This window comes from Dama dama, chromosome 3 (genome assembly GCF_033118175.1).
Source record: "Dama dama isolate Ldn47 chromosome 3, ASM3311817v1, whole genome shotgun sequence".
NCBI classification, from domain to species: Eukaryota; Metazoa; Chordata; class Mammalia; order Artiodactyla; family Cervidae; genus Dama; species Dama dama.
In genome coordinates, this window is record NC_083683.1 from 48071352 (window position 1) to 48090530 (window position 19179).

At 43.3% G+C, this 19179-nt stretch overlaps 1 protein-coding gene across 3 annotated transcripts; it reads left to right on the forward strand.

Moving 5' to 3' along the window:
• The first annotated feature begins 8189 nt into the window (after positions 1-8189).
• Positions 8190-18974, forward strand: ZNF641 (zinc finger protein 641). Of its 3 annotated transcripts, XM_061129063.1 has the most exons (6): positions 8190-8321; positions 10998-11206; positions 11829-11920; positions 13592-13721; positions 14338-14451; positions 15284-18974. In XM_061129063.1, exons 2-6 carry the CDS (start codon positions 11023-11025, stop codon positions 16036-16038), a joined length of 1275 nt encoding a protein of 424 aa, XP_060985046.1. In that variant the 5' UTR covers positions 8190-8321; positions 10998-11022; the 3' UTR covers positions 16039-18974. The 3 variants fall into 3 exon arrangements, with proteins under 3 accessions (XP_060985046.1, XP_060985056.1, XP_060985063.1); XM_061129073.1 differs by lacking the exon at positions 14338-14451; XM_061129080.1 differs by lacking the exon at positions 10998-11206 and having other exon boundaries at positions 8254-8321.
• Positions 18975-19179: the final 205 nt, after the last annotated feature.

Consider the following 19179-nt stretch of genomic DNA (forward strand, 5'->3'; position numbering starts at 1 on the left):
GACAGAGGAGCCTGGCAGGCTACTGGCCGTGGGGTCAGAAAGAGTCAGATACAACTGAAGCCACTGTGCACTGAATGGGAGAAAATATTTACACTGGTAAGGGGTAATATAAAAAACAAATAGAGAGTTCATACAACTCAGTATCAAAAAACAGCCTAATTAAAAATAGGCAGATTGCCTAAATAAATATTTTTCCAAAGAAGATATACAGATGGCCAATGGGCACATGAAAAGATGCTCAACATCACTAATAATCAGCAAAGTGCAAATTAAAAGTATGATGAGTTACTACCTCACATCTGTCAGAATGACTACCCTGAAAAAGATAACAAATAATAAACGTTGATGAAAATGTGGAGAAAAGGGAGCCCTAGTACACTGCTGGTCAAAATGTACATTGGTACAGTCACTGTGGAAACAGTATTAAGTTTTCTCAAAAATTAAAAATAGAATGATCATATGATCCAGCAATTCTAATCCTGGTTATATATCCAGAGAAAATGAAAAAAAAAAAAACACTAATCTGAAAAGATATTTGCACCTCCAGTGTTCATAGCAGCATTATTCACAACAGCCACCTAAGAAGCAATCTTAGCCATCTAAGAAGAATCTGCCATTCACAGAAGCAATCTAAGTGTTCATCAAAAGATGAATGGACAAATAAACTGTCCATTCATATGTCCAAACTGGTCATTCAAATAAACTGTTCATCATGAACAGACAAACTGTCACACACACATACACACACACACAAATGGCATATCAGCCATAAAAAAGAATTTACCATTTGTAACAACATTCATGTAACAACATGGATGAACTTGAAGAGTATTATGAAAGGTGACATAAGTCAGAGAATGACAAATACGGTATGTCTTCACTTATATGTGGAATCTTAAAAACAAGACAAATAAATGCATATAACAAAACAGAAACATACTCAGATACAGAGAACAAACTATGTTTACCAGTGGTGAGAGCAGTGAGCAGAGAGACATGATAGGGAATGGGATTAAGAGGTATGAACTAGTAGGTATAAAATAAATAAGCAATATGGACACAGTACAGCACAGGGAATATAATCAATATATTATCATTACTTTAAATTGGGTATAATCTATAAAAATATTCAATCATTGTTGTATACCTGAAACTAATATAATATTATAAATCAACTAGTCTTCAATGATAAAAGCAACAAATAACTAAATTAAGATACCGTACTGTGTCAATGAGTAATCTGTTTAGAATTAAGTTTTTGTACTATAAAATAATGACAATTTGAGATTACACCACTTTGAAGTTGTCTGAATATAACGTGATATTTCACAGTGCTGGAATTCCCTGGCAGTCCAGCAGTTAGGACTCCACAAGCATTTCTTACAGTTCCAGCTTACTGTTACCTGTCCCTGGGTAAAATTCCTGTGTGACAGCCTTCTCTGGTTTATAGCTGTGAGTAACAGAGCGTTCTGCCTTTCACCTGTCTGTCTCTGAGTTGTGTCCTACCACCAAAACCTCTTTAAATCTTATAAAAGCATCTCATCTTACCCTGGTTGCAGCACCAGCTGTCACTGATGGCCGCTGGCACTTGGTTCACTGTTTGCACTGACTACACATTATTTCTGCCAAGTAACATCAGTTGCCAGCAACTTGCTTTTGAATTGTGTTTTTAAAGTTTTACACCATGTGCCTATATTACTACTTAATTTAGTCCTCATAACCACTTTTAAGGAGAAGAAGAATGAGTGACATTATACCAAGTTGATTGATCTGTCATCTAGAGGCAAAGCCAAAACTAAAAACAAATCTTTTGGTTCCTAGTTTAGTGCTATTTCTAGCACGACTCTGTGCCCACTATTCAATTTAGCACTGTCTTTCAAATTAAAATTTTCCCATTTAAAGAGTACACAAGAGGGACTTAACTGGCTATCCAGTGGTTAAAACTATGTCTTCCAATGCAGGGGGTGTGGATTCCATCCCTGGTTGGGAAGCTAAGATCCCACAAGCCTCGTGGCCAAAAAAACAAAACATAAAACAAAAGCACTATTGCAACAAATTCAATAAAGACTTTAAGAAATGATGTTTTGTCGCTGTCATGTCTGACTCTGCGACCCCATGGACTGCAGCACAGCAGACTTTAAAAATGGTCCACATCAAAAAATTTAAAAAATAAAATAAAATCAACAACAAAAAAGACTACACAAGAAACTGTTACCTCCTTATAAGGCTACTCCTTCCCTCCCCTCAATGTCAAGGAAAGTAATATTTAAGGTTACGCTGCAGAATCCCTTAATCCTTCACACCACCACCACTATTGCCAAGCATGATTTAAGGGACCTTGGAGCTCTGGCACTTCTGGAAAGACAGCCCCTCTGGCCTTAACTCTGTTCAAAACATGATTGAAAGAGGATGTACAAGTGCAGCACACTTCTAGTGAGACTTTCATTCTATCACAGACACCTCATCTACTCATCCCAAGCCAACCCTTAAACCTCATCTCACCACTGACAAGATGACAATCCTAAGAACTGACTATACACCTCCCCCTGAGAGTACTAATTCTATCATGTCCTATATCTCTGCTTACAACACTAGCCACAAGAATACTTGGCCTCCAGATCATCCCTCACCATAGGGATTCTTACCCTATTACTGTCTTCTACATTGCCTAATTTGAATCAGACTCTAACCCCCAAAACAACTTTTAACTTCTTCCACTGTGATCTCTGGAATTCAGGATCCATCATCAATAAAATCCCATTGCTGTAGATTGAATGCTTGTGCCCTCCCAAAATTCATATACTGGAACCTAATCCCCAGTGTGATGGTATCTGGATGTGCAGCCTTCAAGGAAGTGATTAGGTCTTTTGGGCAGACCCCTCATAAATAGGATTAATGCCTTTATAAAAGAGGCCTCAGAGAGCTCCCTTGCCCCTTCTGTCATGTGAAGACAGAGCAAGAAGACACCAGAAGCAGTTTTTCACCAGAATCTGTCAGTGTCTCAGTCTTAGGCTTCTCACCCTCCAGAACTGTGAAAAATAAGTGTTCACTGTTTATAAGCCACCCAGTCTATGGTATTTTGTTACCACAGCCTGAACAGACTAAGACACTCCTATATCCTTCAACCTCTTTGACAGACGTTTCTTTCACCTCTTTTATCTAACTGAAACTTGGCTACCTCTTCAGGAAAAAGCATGCTTCTTTTGAAGTCCTCTCAAGGGGACTTTTCTCCAACAATATACAGACCAATGCTTCGCAAATGGTAAATTGCAACCTATTTCTGGTGGCTCAGAGGTTAAAGCGTCTGCCCACAACGTGGGAGACCTGGGTTCGGTCCCTGGGTAGGGAAGATCCCCTGGAGAAGGAAATGACAACCCACTCCAGTATTCTTGCCTGGAGAATCACACGGACGGAGGAACCTGGTAGGCTACAGTCCACGGGGTTGCAAAGATTTGGACCCGACAGCGACTTCACTTTCACTTTTCACTTTCATGGTTTATGAAATCAATTTAATGGGTAGGAAATAAAAAAACTTTAAAAATAAATAGAAAAATATCAACACATACTGCATGTAGTTAAGGTATTGTTCCATGAAAGTAAGCTATTTTTTCAAGTATATAAATGATGACTTTCAAATATATGGGTTTTTTTTTTCCAATTCAATATATGAAATTTGAAAGCCACTGCTTTACTCCTTATAGGGTTAGAAGTAGAATAAATATGCTCTTTGCTCTTCATTACTGTCTCAAGTACCACTTCCCTCCTTTCTCCCTAAGTAATGTCCTGCTCCTTTGAGACATCAGGCCATTCCACACGTTACCTTTCCTTGTTATTATCACCTACCATAGTCCTGGTCATTCTCCTTCTTTCATTAAAGACTCCCTCAACTAGCTTGCTATCTTACTCTATGTAACCTCATCATCATTCATGGTAGTATCCATGTGGATGACCCATCTTATGCCCTGAGTTCAACTGTGCAAGCATGATCATTAAAATACTGAAACATTTTCGTTGCCACTAGTGCCTCCAGGACCCTGGACAGAACTATAAGCTACTTCATTTGTCCACCTCACTGAGACTCAGGAATAAATTTATTTTTCATCCAATCTTTGCTCTGTCCCACCCTACTAAAGTCCTCTTTTCACCAATTATACAGCTCCATACCTAGGTCTTATCCTTTACTGAATTATTCCTATGTGTTAAATTACCTATTTTGTTGACAGAAAAAAAAACCACAAGGTGGGAGTTGTGTGTTAAGTTTTATTTGGAGCAAAATGAGGACTATAGCCTGGGAGACACCCTCTCAGATAGCTCTGAGGAACTGCTTTAAAGAGGTGGGGGAGTATGACAAAACCCACTGGAAAAAATATATATATATAATAATTAAAAAAAAATAAATAAAAAAAAAATAAAGAGGTGGGGGGAGGTCAGTATATAGGTGATTTTGCTGAAGGGGGATACATGTATCCAGCATATACTTTGGCAGGTTACTGCTAAGTCACAGAAGGCTGCTGATAGTCACAAGGAGAAAATGTCTTCATTAATGATATTAGTGCTTACCCAGATATGAGAAGATGCAAAAAACTAGGCTCATAAAACCTTCTTCTGAAAATATCTATCTGAAAGCCTGTTCTGCCAGTTTTTCCCAGAGCACAGAGTGCCTCATCCTTTATCTCCACCCTGAAGTCTTTTTAAGATGTGTTGAAGGTCAGTGACAACAGCAGCTAGTGACCTAATCCTTGTAGAGGCAAATGGTGAGTGACAATTTTTAGGTGGCAATTTACATTATTTCATTTATTCTTCAGAACAACCCTACAGAGTAGGTATAATGACATTCATTTTATTGATTAGAAAACAGATATATCTATATAAATCTGCCCAGAATTATAGAAATAAAAAGTGAGGTTCTGCAATTTTAAATATCTGAACTGCTATTTCCTTAAATGTAAACTAGGGATTATTGTTGTTGTTGCTCAGTTGTATCTCTTTGTGAAGACTAGGGATAAAGATGATTAGTCTATCTCCCTGAGTTATGAAGATCCCATGTATACAGAAGCACTTTGTAAATTTTAAAGTGCTCTACAAGTACCAGTTTTAATTAACTACTGACTAAGGGTCTCTTACCTTTCTTTCCACAGGAGTCCTACTACAGTTTCCTCGACCTTCCTCTTTCTTTTATAGACACAGACATAGAGGAAGCAAATAACTGCACTGCCCTGTTAGTGAAAACTCATCTCCAACATCAAGCTTCAAAAACTTTGAGTGGAAGAAAAGCAGTGTTATAAATGGTGATTGGGCTCTAATTAGCAATTGGAGGTATGTTTATTACAGTGGAACAGGTTTTTATAAGCCAAGCTGATAATTTATTACAATCAACTGACTAATAAACTCATAACATGATCATAAACTGGTGAACACCTACATTATACTTTTTTTATTCAAACCATGGCAGAACAAGAGTTCAGAAATGAAGGAGCCAAGGATGACAGACAAGAGACTGAGCCTCTTAAGGTCTTTTGAAGTCCTCACAGAGAACTTGGAACCTTAAATGACTGTGACTTCCCTGAGCCCCAGGAAGAATACTGCAGTGTCCTGAGGAACTCTGTACTATACACACTAGCATCCAGCTCTGGGTCCAACTCATCCCATTCTATTGTTCTGAACTCTATCAACAGGGCAGTCCTTGATAAAAGAGTCTTAGAATGATATAATTAGACCCATCAGGTATATCTCTTGCTTATAACACTAAATATAGTGACTCTCTATAACTTGACATGGCAAGTTAGAAATCCTTGACCCACTATTCTAATCGTTCTATCATTTTCCTCATTTCATTTCTTCTCTAAATAGGCACATCTGCATATGTTCTTCACCCCACAGCATGTATGTTTCTGCCTTCTGATTCTACCCAAGATGCTGTTCCTACATCTTGCCTTTGAAGCTGTTCCAGTCTTGATCTAAGACCAGAAAGTCTTAAAAAGATGGAATCATCTGCCTGCTACTCCCTGGATGTTTAGTTATTCCACCTTACATAGGAATTTGGATTCACCCATGTATCTGTGAAAGGTAAAATAACACTCTGGTGACAGGTGCACCAGATTATAAATCGAGGCCAGAGTTCAATTCCTAATTTTGCCTTTTGGCTCACTGAATGCTCTTAAACCCTTGCTGAGATTATATCTGCACCTCACAGTTTGCTGACTGATATCTAAAGAGATGGCAAATTAAAGCTAATAATAAAGACATTTTCTATTTTTCCCCGTGATGTTAAAAAACAAATTTCTGGCATAAAGTAGATGTCTATTAAATATTAATGTCCCATTATTGTGTCATCAGGCCAAAGATGACTATTTTGCCTCCTTTTTCTTTGTTTTTATATAATCTGCCACCACTCCCCAAATATCTCCTTCAGGTAAAGTCAGGTTTAGGTGGTTGATTAATTATTTGTGTGACAGAAGCAATGCTAACCATTCATCAAACCCCATAGCCTTCTCTACTGGGGTATACACACTTCACAGTCACTCCCTGCGGTTAGGTGCAGCCATGTAATCATGTACCTGAACCCTGGCTAAGGAAATGAGGTACAAATGATGTATAGCACTTCCAGGGCTGGGCCCTGATACCTCCACCAAGTCAACCCACAGATTGAATGATTCCAAGACAACAGGGGATGGTGGAGCCACAAAATGGAAGAAACCTGGTCTTTCCATAATTGCAAGGAGTACATAACCCATTCACTGGCCCCAACAAGCCCGCTACACACTGACTTATATGAAACGTAAGCTCTTTTTATGTTAAATCACTGAGATACTGGTATTGTTAAATACCGAGATTAACATACCTTGTATTTCTCACCTGTGGAAATATAAATGAAAAGAACCTCTGGATTTAGTTCCAGGAACTGAGATATAAATCCTGGCTCTACTACTTCCCCAAAATACCCTATGATCTGCTCTTGAATATGGTCTATATCCTTTTGCAACTGCATGTCTAGCACATTCATTAATGGAGCCCTCCCCACCCTTCTCTCCCTCAAGACTTCTGTCAGACCTTCTCTGACCTCCCACCCATGCACATTTACTTCTTTGCTCCTAGTGCAAAGTATACTCTTCCACTTTAGCATCTGTTATATTTTTTTGCAAATATTTGTTAACATGTGTTTTCACAGACTGAGTTTTTGAATCCACAGGCAGACAATTCCTTTGGGATCTTGGACTTCCAGGATTTAGTTACAGTACCTGGCACATAGCAAAAATAACTATATATTAAAGGAATGTCTGTCCCCTATGATCTTAAGTGAGTCACTTGTTAAGCCTATAAAATACAATTGTACAAAATTGTTCTGATGACGAAGAATGCGACTTGTAGATTATAAACAGATTCTAAGAGTAGTGTGTTTATTCTGTTTTGTAGCCCCTTTCTCATCTTTTCCAGTCAAATCTATCTTACTGTTTCGAAGTAGCTTTGTCCAATAGAAATACGTAAGCCGCATATACAAACACCTCAGTAGCCATATTTAAAAAGCTAAAAGAAGTAGGTGAAGTGAATTTAAACATTTTGGCTCAACATATTCAAAATATTGCTTATTAGCTATTGTACATTTCGCTAATTTTGTCTTCCGAATTATCTGGTGCGCACGTTACAACACACCTCTGTCTGGACTGTGGCTGGTGGCTCTCGCAAACTGGACAATGCAGCCGCAAGGCCTACTTCAGACACACGTCTCGGGTGAAGTCAACCTCGTTCAGAATTAGTGACCCCTCCTCAACGCTCTCTCAGCCCCTTATCATCACCGTCATTTTCTTGAAACCTAGAAGGTGAGCTCCTTGAAGAATTCAGACCGTTGTCTCTAGAAATCAGCCTCATAGCAATTGCCGGCGTATAACCAGCGGTTGTTATAATGTCAAGGTAACTAAAGAGCCCAAGTGCAAAGGAGCCGGCGGGGGGCCGAGTGGCCGGGAGGGAAGATGACCAGTCTGGGAGAGGGCGGGGCTGAGCGACCACCGTCAGCCGGGATCCGCGCGCTCCGGCCAGCGGCGCCCCGGGGTGGCGGGCGCCGGAGTGCGGGGCTGGGCCGGCCCGGGGGCACCGGAGCCGCAGCCCGTCCCCCGCACCGGCCCCTCCCCTCCTAGCGCCGCCGTGGCCGCCGAGCCCCGGAAGCGGGCGGGGATTTCCTGTGCCCGCCCCACCCGCGCCCGCCGGGCCGCCGTCTCCGCCTGTCGCTGGCTCCGCGGACGCCGGCTCCGACGAAGCGAGCGCGGAGGGGAGGGGCAGGCGGCGCCCGGGAGGGAGACACCGGGCTGCAGGCCAAGCCGACCCGGGTGAGTTGGGGCCGGGCAGGCGGGAGTCACGGCTGGAGGGAGGGACACCTGGCTTCCCCGGGCGGCGAGGGGGCCGGTCACCCATGGGAGCGGGGAGGAGGGTCGATGCGGCCTCTGGGTCCCTTGCCATTCCCAGGGTCGGCTGCGCTGACATTCTGTGCCCGCCCCTCTCCTGTCTCTTCGTCCCCAGCGTCGTCGCTGTCAGGCCCTGTGGGTTCCCGCCGCTGTCACCGCGCGCAGGTTTCCCCGTGGCTCCTTTTTCTTCACTTGCTCCTGTCCCAGTTCACGGGCAACCTGTTTTCTGACCTCACTTCCCCTGCTCCAGCTCTGCCTCTCTCTCGAGTTCTCTGAAACCTGACCCTCTCCCGGGCACGGAGACAAGGAGGGACGAAGCAACCCAACTCCGGAGTGGGCACCCGTCCCGCCCACACCCCGCCCGGGACCGGGGCCAGGCTTCTCTGACAGCGACTGTCCCTGTGCCCTTGGGCTACTACTCATTTCGGTAGCGTGGCCCTTTCTCTGTCCAACAGCACACGCTGCAGAAACCAACTTCTGCAGGTGCCATGCTCCCCTAAGATGTGAAGCAAAAGGGGAAACGAAACTTCTAGAACCCTGACTCCAATAGGCCTGAGATACATCCTGGAACCAGGAAAATCCAGGTTAGGGCTGACACCTTAACTGCCCAGGTGCTGGCTCCGAGAGCATGCACATCTTAGCAAAGGCAGTCTGAGGATAAGTACCCGCCCCCTCCTTTGCTGAGATATCTTCCACAGGTTTTCTGTCAGTGGTCTGGAGAGTCTCACATCTGGCCTGCGAAAGAGGCTTCCTATCAAGGGACTCTGCTGCTAGGGAGATGGAGAAATGGATCTCAGATAGGTGTCCAGCTATTTACCTAGAGGTAAAGCCCTGAGGGAGGACTTTCCAACGAAGCTAGTGGATGAGGAAGACCTTTGGTGAAAAGGGGGAATCCATGCTTTACATATTAGAAGTGAAGAGAACACAGGGGCTGGAATTCATAGGAGAAATCTAAAATGGAACTCCCCCTTTATTGCTTTATTGGGAATTTTTCTTTCTCATGAGAAGTCTCTGAAAAGGAAACCTCCTAAGCTGGGAATCAGTCCAGAATGTTCCCAGGAGGCCCTGAGACATCTTTGGACATCTGAGATGAAAGGGGAATTTGTTCCCTTGCTGTTCATTGAGCTTACAGTTCTCATTTACCTCTGTTGTCAAAGACAGATAGGCAAGAAAATAAACAACTTGACATTTGTCATTATCTGTTCCAGGCTTCTGGGTTCTTGCAAATGTCATTAGATGAATGTGAGTGAGCCAGAACAGTTACCGAGGTTCTGACCTGTTTTTGGAACACTTTCACTGGCTCTGATTGCTTGGGCATTGAATAAGAATCACAAAAATATGATGTTGCCAAGCAAAAAGTGACTCTGCACAGTCTTATAGACTATTTCTCTGCTGTAAGGCAGGGAGACTGCTATCACAACACAACCTGTCGTGCTCCAAACAGGTCCAGAGCAAAGAGCCTTCAACTCTGCAGGCTTCAACACTGCAGGATTATTAAGAATTTTTAAATCTTACCTAAATCTATTCTCTTGCAATCAAGAGAAGAGATCTACATAGAGAAAGAAAACGTCTCTCTTTTTTTTCATTGGCAGCATCATTCATGAGCCTTCTTCCCAAGGCAAGAGAAGACTAGGTCCATTGTTTTGAACTTTTCCCTAATGGACATATTTCCCATCCCTTTCTTCACTTTGGTTTCTTGTGATGGAATACACTCTGGCCTCACCATACCCTTCTTTAAAATTGAATATGTTTTTTTAATATGTTTTTATAATGAGATCTGACTGGTTCTATCATGTGTCTCAGGTTCTTTGCCATGTCTTAAATCACAGGGCTGTTATTCACCCCAGGGTCATGTTAGCAACACCTGTTTCCCCTTTTTCTACCTATACAAAATTCTTTGTTCTTTTTTTTTTCCTTCTTCTTCTTTAGACGTAGCTCCTCACTGCCAACAGTTTCTCTTATCTGTTAGGGTTGCTTTAGAATCTTACATCTGCTTTCCAAGTTATTGATCTGTCCACCATATTTACTACCAATTCTGATTTTCTACAACAGAATGATAGGTTGTAAGTCTCTTTGTTGAGGCTTGTTCTAAGTAAGGCACCATTTGATTCAGCCTTATGAGAAATACACCCTTTGACTATGACTTCTACCTATAGTAATCATTTCATTCTAAACTGATGAGAATGGAGTTTGTGGCAGACAATATTATGTGGGATTACCTCCATTTTTGTTGAATGCAAATCTGTTTGCATTCCCTCCTGCATATTTCCAGATTGCTTATTTTCAGTGGTTGAGATTCCCAGATTAAGTATTTTCAGTGGTTGAAATTAATTGATAGCTTTTGAATTTCCAGGATTTTTTAATGAAGTTCTGCCAAACATGAGGTCCCCAAAATAACCATTAGTGACTTTACTATATAGCACTTGCTCATTTCTGGCTCAGGTTCAGTTGATTGGAACACATCAAACTTTTAAAGTTCATCTTCCATCAAACTCTCCCTATCCAGTTTCATCTTTTATCCCTGGACTGTTCTCCATAACTCCCTTAGGACTATCACCCCTTTCCATTGACATGGGCATAACTGATATGAATTTGTTCCAGGTCACAATTTGGGTTTGCAGCAAAAATGCTTTCAGAACAGACAGCAGCCCTGGGGACAGGATGGGAGTCAATTAATGTCCAGCTGGATAGAGCAGAGCCCCAGGTGGAAAGGGGAAGCCAGGAAGAGGGGCCATGGAGAACAGCTCCAGGGCCATTGGAGCACCTGTGCTGTGACCTTGAAGAGGAGCCACAGTCCCTTCAGGAGAAGGGTGAGAGCCCATAGGGTGTGTGTGGGAAGCACAATGCAGAGAATAATCTTCTAATCTCTATTGAAAAAGTAGAATTTAAAACTTCCAAATTGCCATGGACTGACTGAACAGCACAGTTAGTACCAGGACCAGGCCACAGAAATAGAAAGAACTTACAGGCCCTAGTCAGAAAAATATAAGGAGCATCTGGATTCTGCAAACCATGTGACTGGGTTTCTCCCATTTCTTACATAATCACTCCCTCCACCTGTTACATGGTTAGTGGTAACAAATATGGGAGACAAAGGAAGTGACAGAAACACTGACTGCCACTGGAAAACACACCCAGTAAAATGCACTTTACAAGATGAAAATTACATTTGAATAATATAAATTCAAACCACAGCTAGTTTAGTAGAAATGAATGACATAAATGCTCTACTAAAAACCACTCGGTACCCTTTCAGAACATTTGAGGGAAGGTCTCTTCTACTACAATACATTTATGCATTTGAGTCTTACCAGTGGACATAGATATAGGGGGAAAAAATATGACACTTAAGCCCCACTATAACAGGGCCCAGGTTCTAACTGGAAAAAGATGGTTGCTCCATCTCTAATGGTTCCTCTCTCCCCTCACCAGCTCAGTCCACTCCCTGGGTTCCTGCCATTCCCCAGGAAGGGAGCACTGGAGATTGGGAGATGGCAGCTGCACTTCTTGCGGCAGGATCACAGGTGGGCTATGTTCTTCTTTTGGCCTCTCTCAAGGTCTCGTCACTGCTGCCTTTCTGTAGCCTTTGTGTCATTCCATTGGGCTTCCCTGGGGGCTCAGATGGTAAAGAATCTTCCTGCAATGCAGGAGACCTGAGTTTGATCCCTGGGTTGGGAAGATCCTGTGGAGCAGGGAACGGCTACCCACTCCAGTATTCTGGCCTGGAAGATTCCATGGACAGAGGAGCCTGGCAGGCTACAGTCCATGGGGTTGTAAAGAGTCAGACACAACTGAGCAACTTTTACTTCACTTCACTTAATTGATTTGTCATTTCACTTGATCATTATTGTTATTTAGTCTGATATCTGCACAGATTCTATCCCTTTCTGAGGGACTCATACCGTTTTGAAAAATGAATGGAGGCATGATGAGAAGAAGAAAATTCCTACAGATTGAGTTTGTTTTGTTTTTGATAGCTGTGCTAGCCACAGGGAGAATTTAAGAAAATTTCATTAATGTTCATTAAGAAATAAATCATGGGCTTTCCTGGTTGTCCAGTGCTTAAGAATCTACCTGCCAATGAAGGGGACACAGGCTCAATCCCTGGTCTGGGAAGATTCCACATGCCATGGGGCAACAAAGCCCAAGCTCCACAACTACTGAAGCCCATGTACCCTAGAGCCTGAGCTCAACAACAAGAGAAGCTACTGCAATGAGAAGCCCATTCACCGCAACTGGAGAGTAGCCCCCTGCTCACCACAACTAGAGAAAGCCCATGCACAGCACCAAAGATGCAGCACAGCCAAAAATAAATTATTTTAAATTTAAAAAAAGAAATCTGGAAAGATTAGGAAAAGAGGACCTGAAGGAAGCTTGGAAGAACATAAAGTAGACTGAATTAGGTGGATGATGGAGCATTTATGGACATGAATAGAAGACAGACAGGTATGAAGAGGGGCAGCACCAGAGAAAGAAAACAAGTTTAGATTCACAAGGCAAGGGGGGAGCCACGGGAAGTTAGTAATAATAGTAGCCGTAGTATCCGTACTCCAGAGTGCTGACCATGCTTGCTGTTCTCTGAATGCTTTATGTACATTAACTCGTTTAGCCCTGAGAGAAACGCAGTTATCCCCAGACAAGAAAATTGGACAGGAAGAGATTAAGGCACTTGTGTAAGGTCATACTGCTAATGTTAAGTGACAGAGCTAGGAGTCATTTGGCTCCAGAATCTGGGCTCCTAACTGCCAGACTATGCTTCCTTAAAAGATAAGGATATGGCATAATAGGGGGAGGAAGCCAGAAAGAACAGTTTATCCATATTTCATGCAGATAGGAAAGGAAAGGTCAAGGAGACAAAGGAGACACTTGTACACAATTTCTGCAGTGAAGAAAGGCAGATGAGAAGAGACTGGGCAGACACGTGTAACTACACAGAGGGACCAATGAGTGCCTCCAACTGCTCATGGTCCCAACTTGGGAATCTCCTCTACAGACATTATTGCTCACACCCTGACCATTACTTTTACCCCTTTCCTCTTCACCAAAATCATGTTCCCTGCCCAGGAACCTCTGGGCATTCTTTTTCTAGACCCTCTCTTGCCACCTCTCCTCTACCACCACCTCAGCCTTTTATACTAAGACCCCATTTTCCTTAAAGAACAGCTGCTGACAGATGATGCTGCATTTTGTTTCAGGGCCTGGTAACCATCAAGGATGTATCACTGTGCTTCTCTCAGGAGGAGTGGCGGAGCCTGGACCCTTCTCAAACAGACTTCTATGGAGAATATGTCATGCAGGAAAACTGTGGGATAGTGGTGTCTCTGAGTAAGCACGACCTTCCCCAGCCACTCAGTGACTGTACTCTGGGAGAGTGGAGCCATCTGCTCTGGGACTGTTGCATAGTGTCCATTTGGGGTTCTTTTCTTGGCAGGGAATCTGTCTAGGTTTCCACTAGGGAAAGAGCACTAGGGTTAATCCAAAGAAAATAGAAGTGTCACTTTTTAAAAAACAACAACAAAGTGCTGTGAATTATTAGATAACTGCAGGCAATTCTTGGTTGGGAATTGGGAGGTTCTTTCAGAGAGAAGGACACCTAAGGAGTGGAACTGAGTCCTTGGAAACTCAGAAACCATATAGGGAAAGATGAGAGTGGGGGTAGGGTGAGACAGCTGTAGTAGGGCTAATTAAGTGACCAGAAAGAACAGTTGAGCTGCAAGTATTTGAAATTCGCACAAAAGAGAACACTTCTTGGAAAGAGAATGTGATTTTCTGAAAGAAGAGGGGACTTCACAGAAATGGGAGTGGGGAGAGGGAAAGGCTTGTTGTATCTGGCCTTCTTTATCTATAGAGTTCCAAGGAATAATTTAGGAAACAGCTTTTTTCAGAAATGAAAATTACAGTTGAACAAACTGACATCCCTGTTTTCTTTTCCCATGGTCAGGATTTCCAATTCCCAAACTGGATATGCTTTCTCAACTAGAAGGAGGGGAAGAACAATGGGTCCCCGAACCCCCAGACTTAGAAGAGAGGGACATTCTAAAGGTCACATACACAGGTAATGATGTATGATAGACTCAGCCACGACCTTCACCCCTTTTGGAGGTCATCATTACATGTCCCTCCAACCCCTCCTCTGCCTCAGACAGTTATAGCATTGAATGGTTCAGAGATCTTTTTCTTCAAAGGCAAGACAGTGTAACATAATAATTTAGAGGGTAGGCTCTAGAGCCAAACTTTGTGGATCTGAATCTAGGACCATACCTGTGGAACCTTAGAAAAGTAATTAACTTCTCTTTGGGTTCCTCATCTATAAATTATTATGAGAATTAAATATGTTACCATAGTCGAACAGTACCAGGCACATAGTAAGCACTCAATAAATGTTAGTCGTCATTGTTCAACCTGCCACCCATTGTGGAAATGCCTTCCACAATGTCTCCAGTGTTGCTGACAAGGTGTCACCTGGCCAGTGATTTCAGACCATTCCTCACCTCTCTTCATGGTGATGGTGATTAATAGTTTTCTTTAAGTGCTAAATAAATCATAGTAATAAATAGACAGCAACAATAGCATAGACTATTTAATAGAAGGTACTATCCCATCTGTCTTATAACATCTACCTTATAATTATTCCCATTTTACAGAAGAAGAAATGAAGGCTTACAGAGGTGTGGGAAAACTGAGATTTTGTGGGTATCTGTCTCCTAAGTCTAAGCTTTAACCGCTGTACCTCTTATACTGTCCTGTACAACATTAAAATCTGTCTCTCAGCCTTGTGGGGTGAGGTTTAGATCCTAATAGGCATCATACAGCCTCATTTGTGACTCAGTCCTGGGCTACTCCCTTGTGACTCACCTCTTGGGGTCTGTATTTTCCTTTTTCCACAGGAGATGGAAGTGAGCACGAGGGGGATACCCCTGAACTAGAAGCAGAGCCTCCCAGAATGTTATCTAGTGTGTCTGAAGATACTGTTCTCTGGAACCCAGAGCAGGATGTGAACTGGGATTCCATGCCCAGAAGCTCCAGAGGCATGCTCCTGGGCCCACCTTTTCTTCAGGAAGATAGCTTCTCAAATCTTCTGTGTAGCACAGAAATGGATTCCCTGTTAAGACCACACACGTGCCCGCAGTGTGGTAAACAGTTTGTGTGGGGCTCCCACCTGGCCAGGCACCAGCAGACACACACCGGGGAGAGGCCCTACAGCTGCCTCAAGTGTGAGAAGAGCTTTGGGAGAAGACATCACCTGATCCGACACCAGAAAACCCACCTACATGACAAGCCCAGCAGGTGCCCTGAGTGTGGCAAGAATTTCCGATGCAACTCCCATCTAGCCAGCCACCAGAGAGTGCACGCAGATGGCAAATCCTGCAAGGGCCAAGAGGCTGGAGAGAGCCCTGGGGCTAGGAAGCGGCAGCGCGCGCCACCCGTGCCCAAGTGCCACGTGTGCACCGAGTGTGGGAAGAGCTTTGGCCGGCGGCACCACCTGGTGAGACACTGGCTGACACACACCGGGGAGAAGCCCTTCCAGTGCCCGCGCTGTGAGAAGAGCTTCGGCCGTAAACACCACCTGGACAGGCACCTGCTGACCCACCAGGGACAGAGTCCCCGGAGCAGCTGGGACAGAGGGACAGCTGTCTTTTGAAATCTATTTCTGCTGCAGCTGTAGTCACATCTGTCAGCCGGTGCTACCAGGGGTCTCTGCCAGAGCTGCCCCTCTCCTGCACCCCCATGGTCAGAATCATGAGTCCTGGCCCCATCCCTAGAGAGATGCAGTTCCAGCATTAGCCAGAGCCTTTCTCCCCAGTTCTGTGAGATGCCACATAAAGTAGAGTTCTTTGGGCAAAACTTCTGGGAAACGCTGCTTACTAGGTGGGCTGATATTCAGCCTGATCCCGTTTTCCAGGGTACAGTGGTACCAGCAGTTTGTGGCTAAGGCCCATTCTGATTGGTTGAAACCTGTGCCATACCGGTTGTTAAATATTTTGAGTATCACCCTTCTATAACATAACTATTCTCTCTATATATAGAGAGAGAAAACACATACTAGCTTATTAAAGGCTTGAAAATTTATGCATTAGAGCAAATGGTTAAGCCTTTCTTACTGCAGTGTTTCCTAAATTTATTTGACCTCAGTATCCTTTCTGTCTCACATCTCACAGAACTGGTGACTCCTTGAACCACACTGGTGAACACTGGGTTACAGAGGAATAAGGAAACAGGAGAGAGAATGATCAGGCACCCAGAGCCCCCTTTTTTATCCAAATGAAAGCTGAGGGGCAGACCTCATTCCTGTGTGGGCCCATCACCCCTACTCCAATCATCTGAATATACATCCACACCTCTCACCCCACCTGCTGAAAAACAGTAACCTTCTCACCCCCCACCCCATTCCTGCTCCCTTCACCCTGCATATACATGTATCTAGCTGAGAGATCGCGCTGCAGTGTTGAGATGGACCTTATACCCCCAGGTAATCCAGGCCCACACAGAAGAAAAATACTTTATTCCCTTGAACAGACCCCTCTCCTCTTGACAGTGTCTATATGTGTCTGTGTGTCTGTGTGCAGGGTCTTTGAAGAGAGCATGCAAAGTACAAACTGTATAAGCTAGATTTTCTAGGGGCTGTATTCTGGGGATGAGGGTAGTGGGAATTGTATGGGGTTTTTGGTTTGTTTTGTTTCAAGGTTATAAGCAAGCTGAGAGATTCAGGGAGCCCTAGTAGAAAGGCTTAAGTTTTGGGGGTTGAGGTATACAGCCTTCCCCAGTATCACTGAGATCAAGACAACTTGGATATGTAAGTCTAGGTCTGAATCTCTGGGCCACAGATTGTTTTTGCCTAAGTGGAGAGAGAGACATCCTCTGTGAGGTGAGCTATGTCTTATTAATTTCAAGTCAGGTGCATATAGCAGCTTTGTGCTGAGTGGGTTTTTGGGTCTTGTTTTAAGTACTGAGAAGTTAACGGCAGGAGTCACAGTACTTGCAGGTTGTTGTCATCACTCTTGTCTGACCTTGATTGCCTCATCAAGGGGCAGAGTCATTCTTGTGGATCTCATTCCCCTAAATAGAACTTTAGGGAAAATGGCTGTGACTTAACTATTCGGCTGATGCAGGGTAATGAGCTTTCTGGTTGGTTGTCCTCCCAGTTCTGGGAAAATGTCTGCACTGACTCTTAACATGCATAAGTATTCTAGCATCAGTTAATGCATTGGTCATTGTTTCTCTTTATTGATGATGTGTTAATACCAGTCTTATAATTTAAAAATTACTTTGTATGTAAGAGCAGCTTGTGGGTAGGGAGGGAGAAAAGCAAAGAAGATGGAAGTGAGATATTTTCTCTTTAATGCTTAGATTCTGGTTTTTCCTTAACACACTTCTTTCTCAACCACAGTTGGTGGAATTAACCAGAAAGACAAGAGGAAGTGAGCTGCAACAATCTAGTTTAATGGCTTTTCCACTTGCTTAGGAAAAAGTGAATCATAGCTCCTCAGAGTCCTGGGCCCAAATGGAGTCAATAATAGAGTCATTTTACTGACTGGGCTTCTTACAGTGGATATAACTTGAACAATCCAGCCCCTACCTCCCTTCTGCTCAGGGCAGCCTTCCCATTTTGCCTAGAATGCACTTCTCTTGCTTACGTTCCTATGAATAGAGCAAAATGGCCAGCCATTTGTAAGGCATCCTTGTCCCAGGTCCTCTGAGACAGGAGCATTTTAGGATCAGTGTTGAGAGACACCCCAGGGCATAGAAAAATACTGGATTCCATTGGCAAAACTGAATGATGCCATTTCTTTTACCTTCTACTATGCCTCATACATTAACACAATCAGCTCTATGTGAGCATCGTCCAGAACCTGTTTTAGATCACAGACCCTTTTGAGAATCTGATAAAAAAAAAACAGAAACTCACTTTTGAGAAGAAAAGACATTGGTAGTTCACTCACATTTAGCAGGGTCAGAGCCCATCCATGGAATCACTAAATGGCGGTCAAAGAGAAGGAGTTACCCTGATCCAATATGGTCATTATATATTTGTGTCAAGAACTACACGGCAAGGATCTCTAAACATTTTAAGGACTAAGATACCAGAGGCAGTAGGATATCAGCAGAGTGTTCAGTCTTTAATGATTTGAAAGGTATTGCTTACACTCTGTGCTTTCTTAAAAATTTATATGACTTGCTGACAAATCCAGTTTCTCACAAACCTTTTTTTTAAAAGACTTGTATGAAGTGAGCCTCCATACCGTCGGATCACACCTCTTAAAAACCAGGCGTTAACCTCCAGCCTTTGATCTCTTGTAATTTTAAGGAGGGAAAATGAAGCCCCCAAAGTGTAGGTGCACTCAGCACCCAACTGAAAGGCATCGTGGAATCTAAGGGCATTTGGCAGAAGGGGCATCCCTTTAGGTCATTTCTACTGTACCACTGTCTTCTCTACCTCCGTCCAACACCACTTCCCTCGGACAAAAAATAAAGTAAGCGACAGCCATCAGCTGGGTAAAGAGATTTGAGTGATTTTTCCCTCAGGGAAAACTCCCATCTTCCTCCCAACTCCCTCTGCCACGTGTCTGCCCTACCCCCTTTAAATAAAAAAATGTCTCCGTGTTCTCTCTAAACAAAATGTAAAATAGGGATGTCTGTCTTTAGGAACCTGTCACCTTTTTTCCTCTGTGTGGGGCCTCTACCCTATTCAGAACCCAAGTATCCCTGCCTTTCCACCCCATTAGGGTATCTCTGCAAAGAATCCCTTACAGTGGAGACTACAGCCAAAGGGTTGACTTTCCCA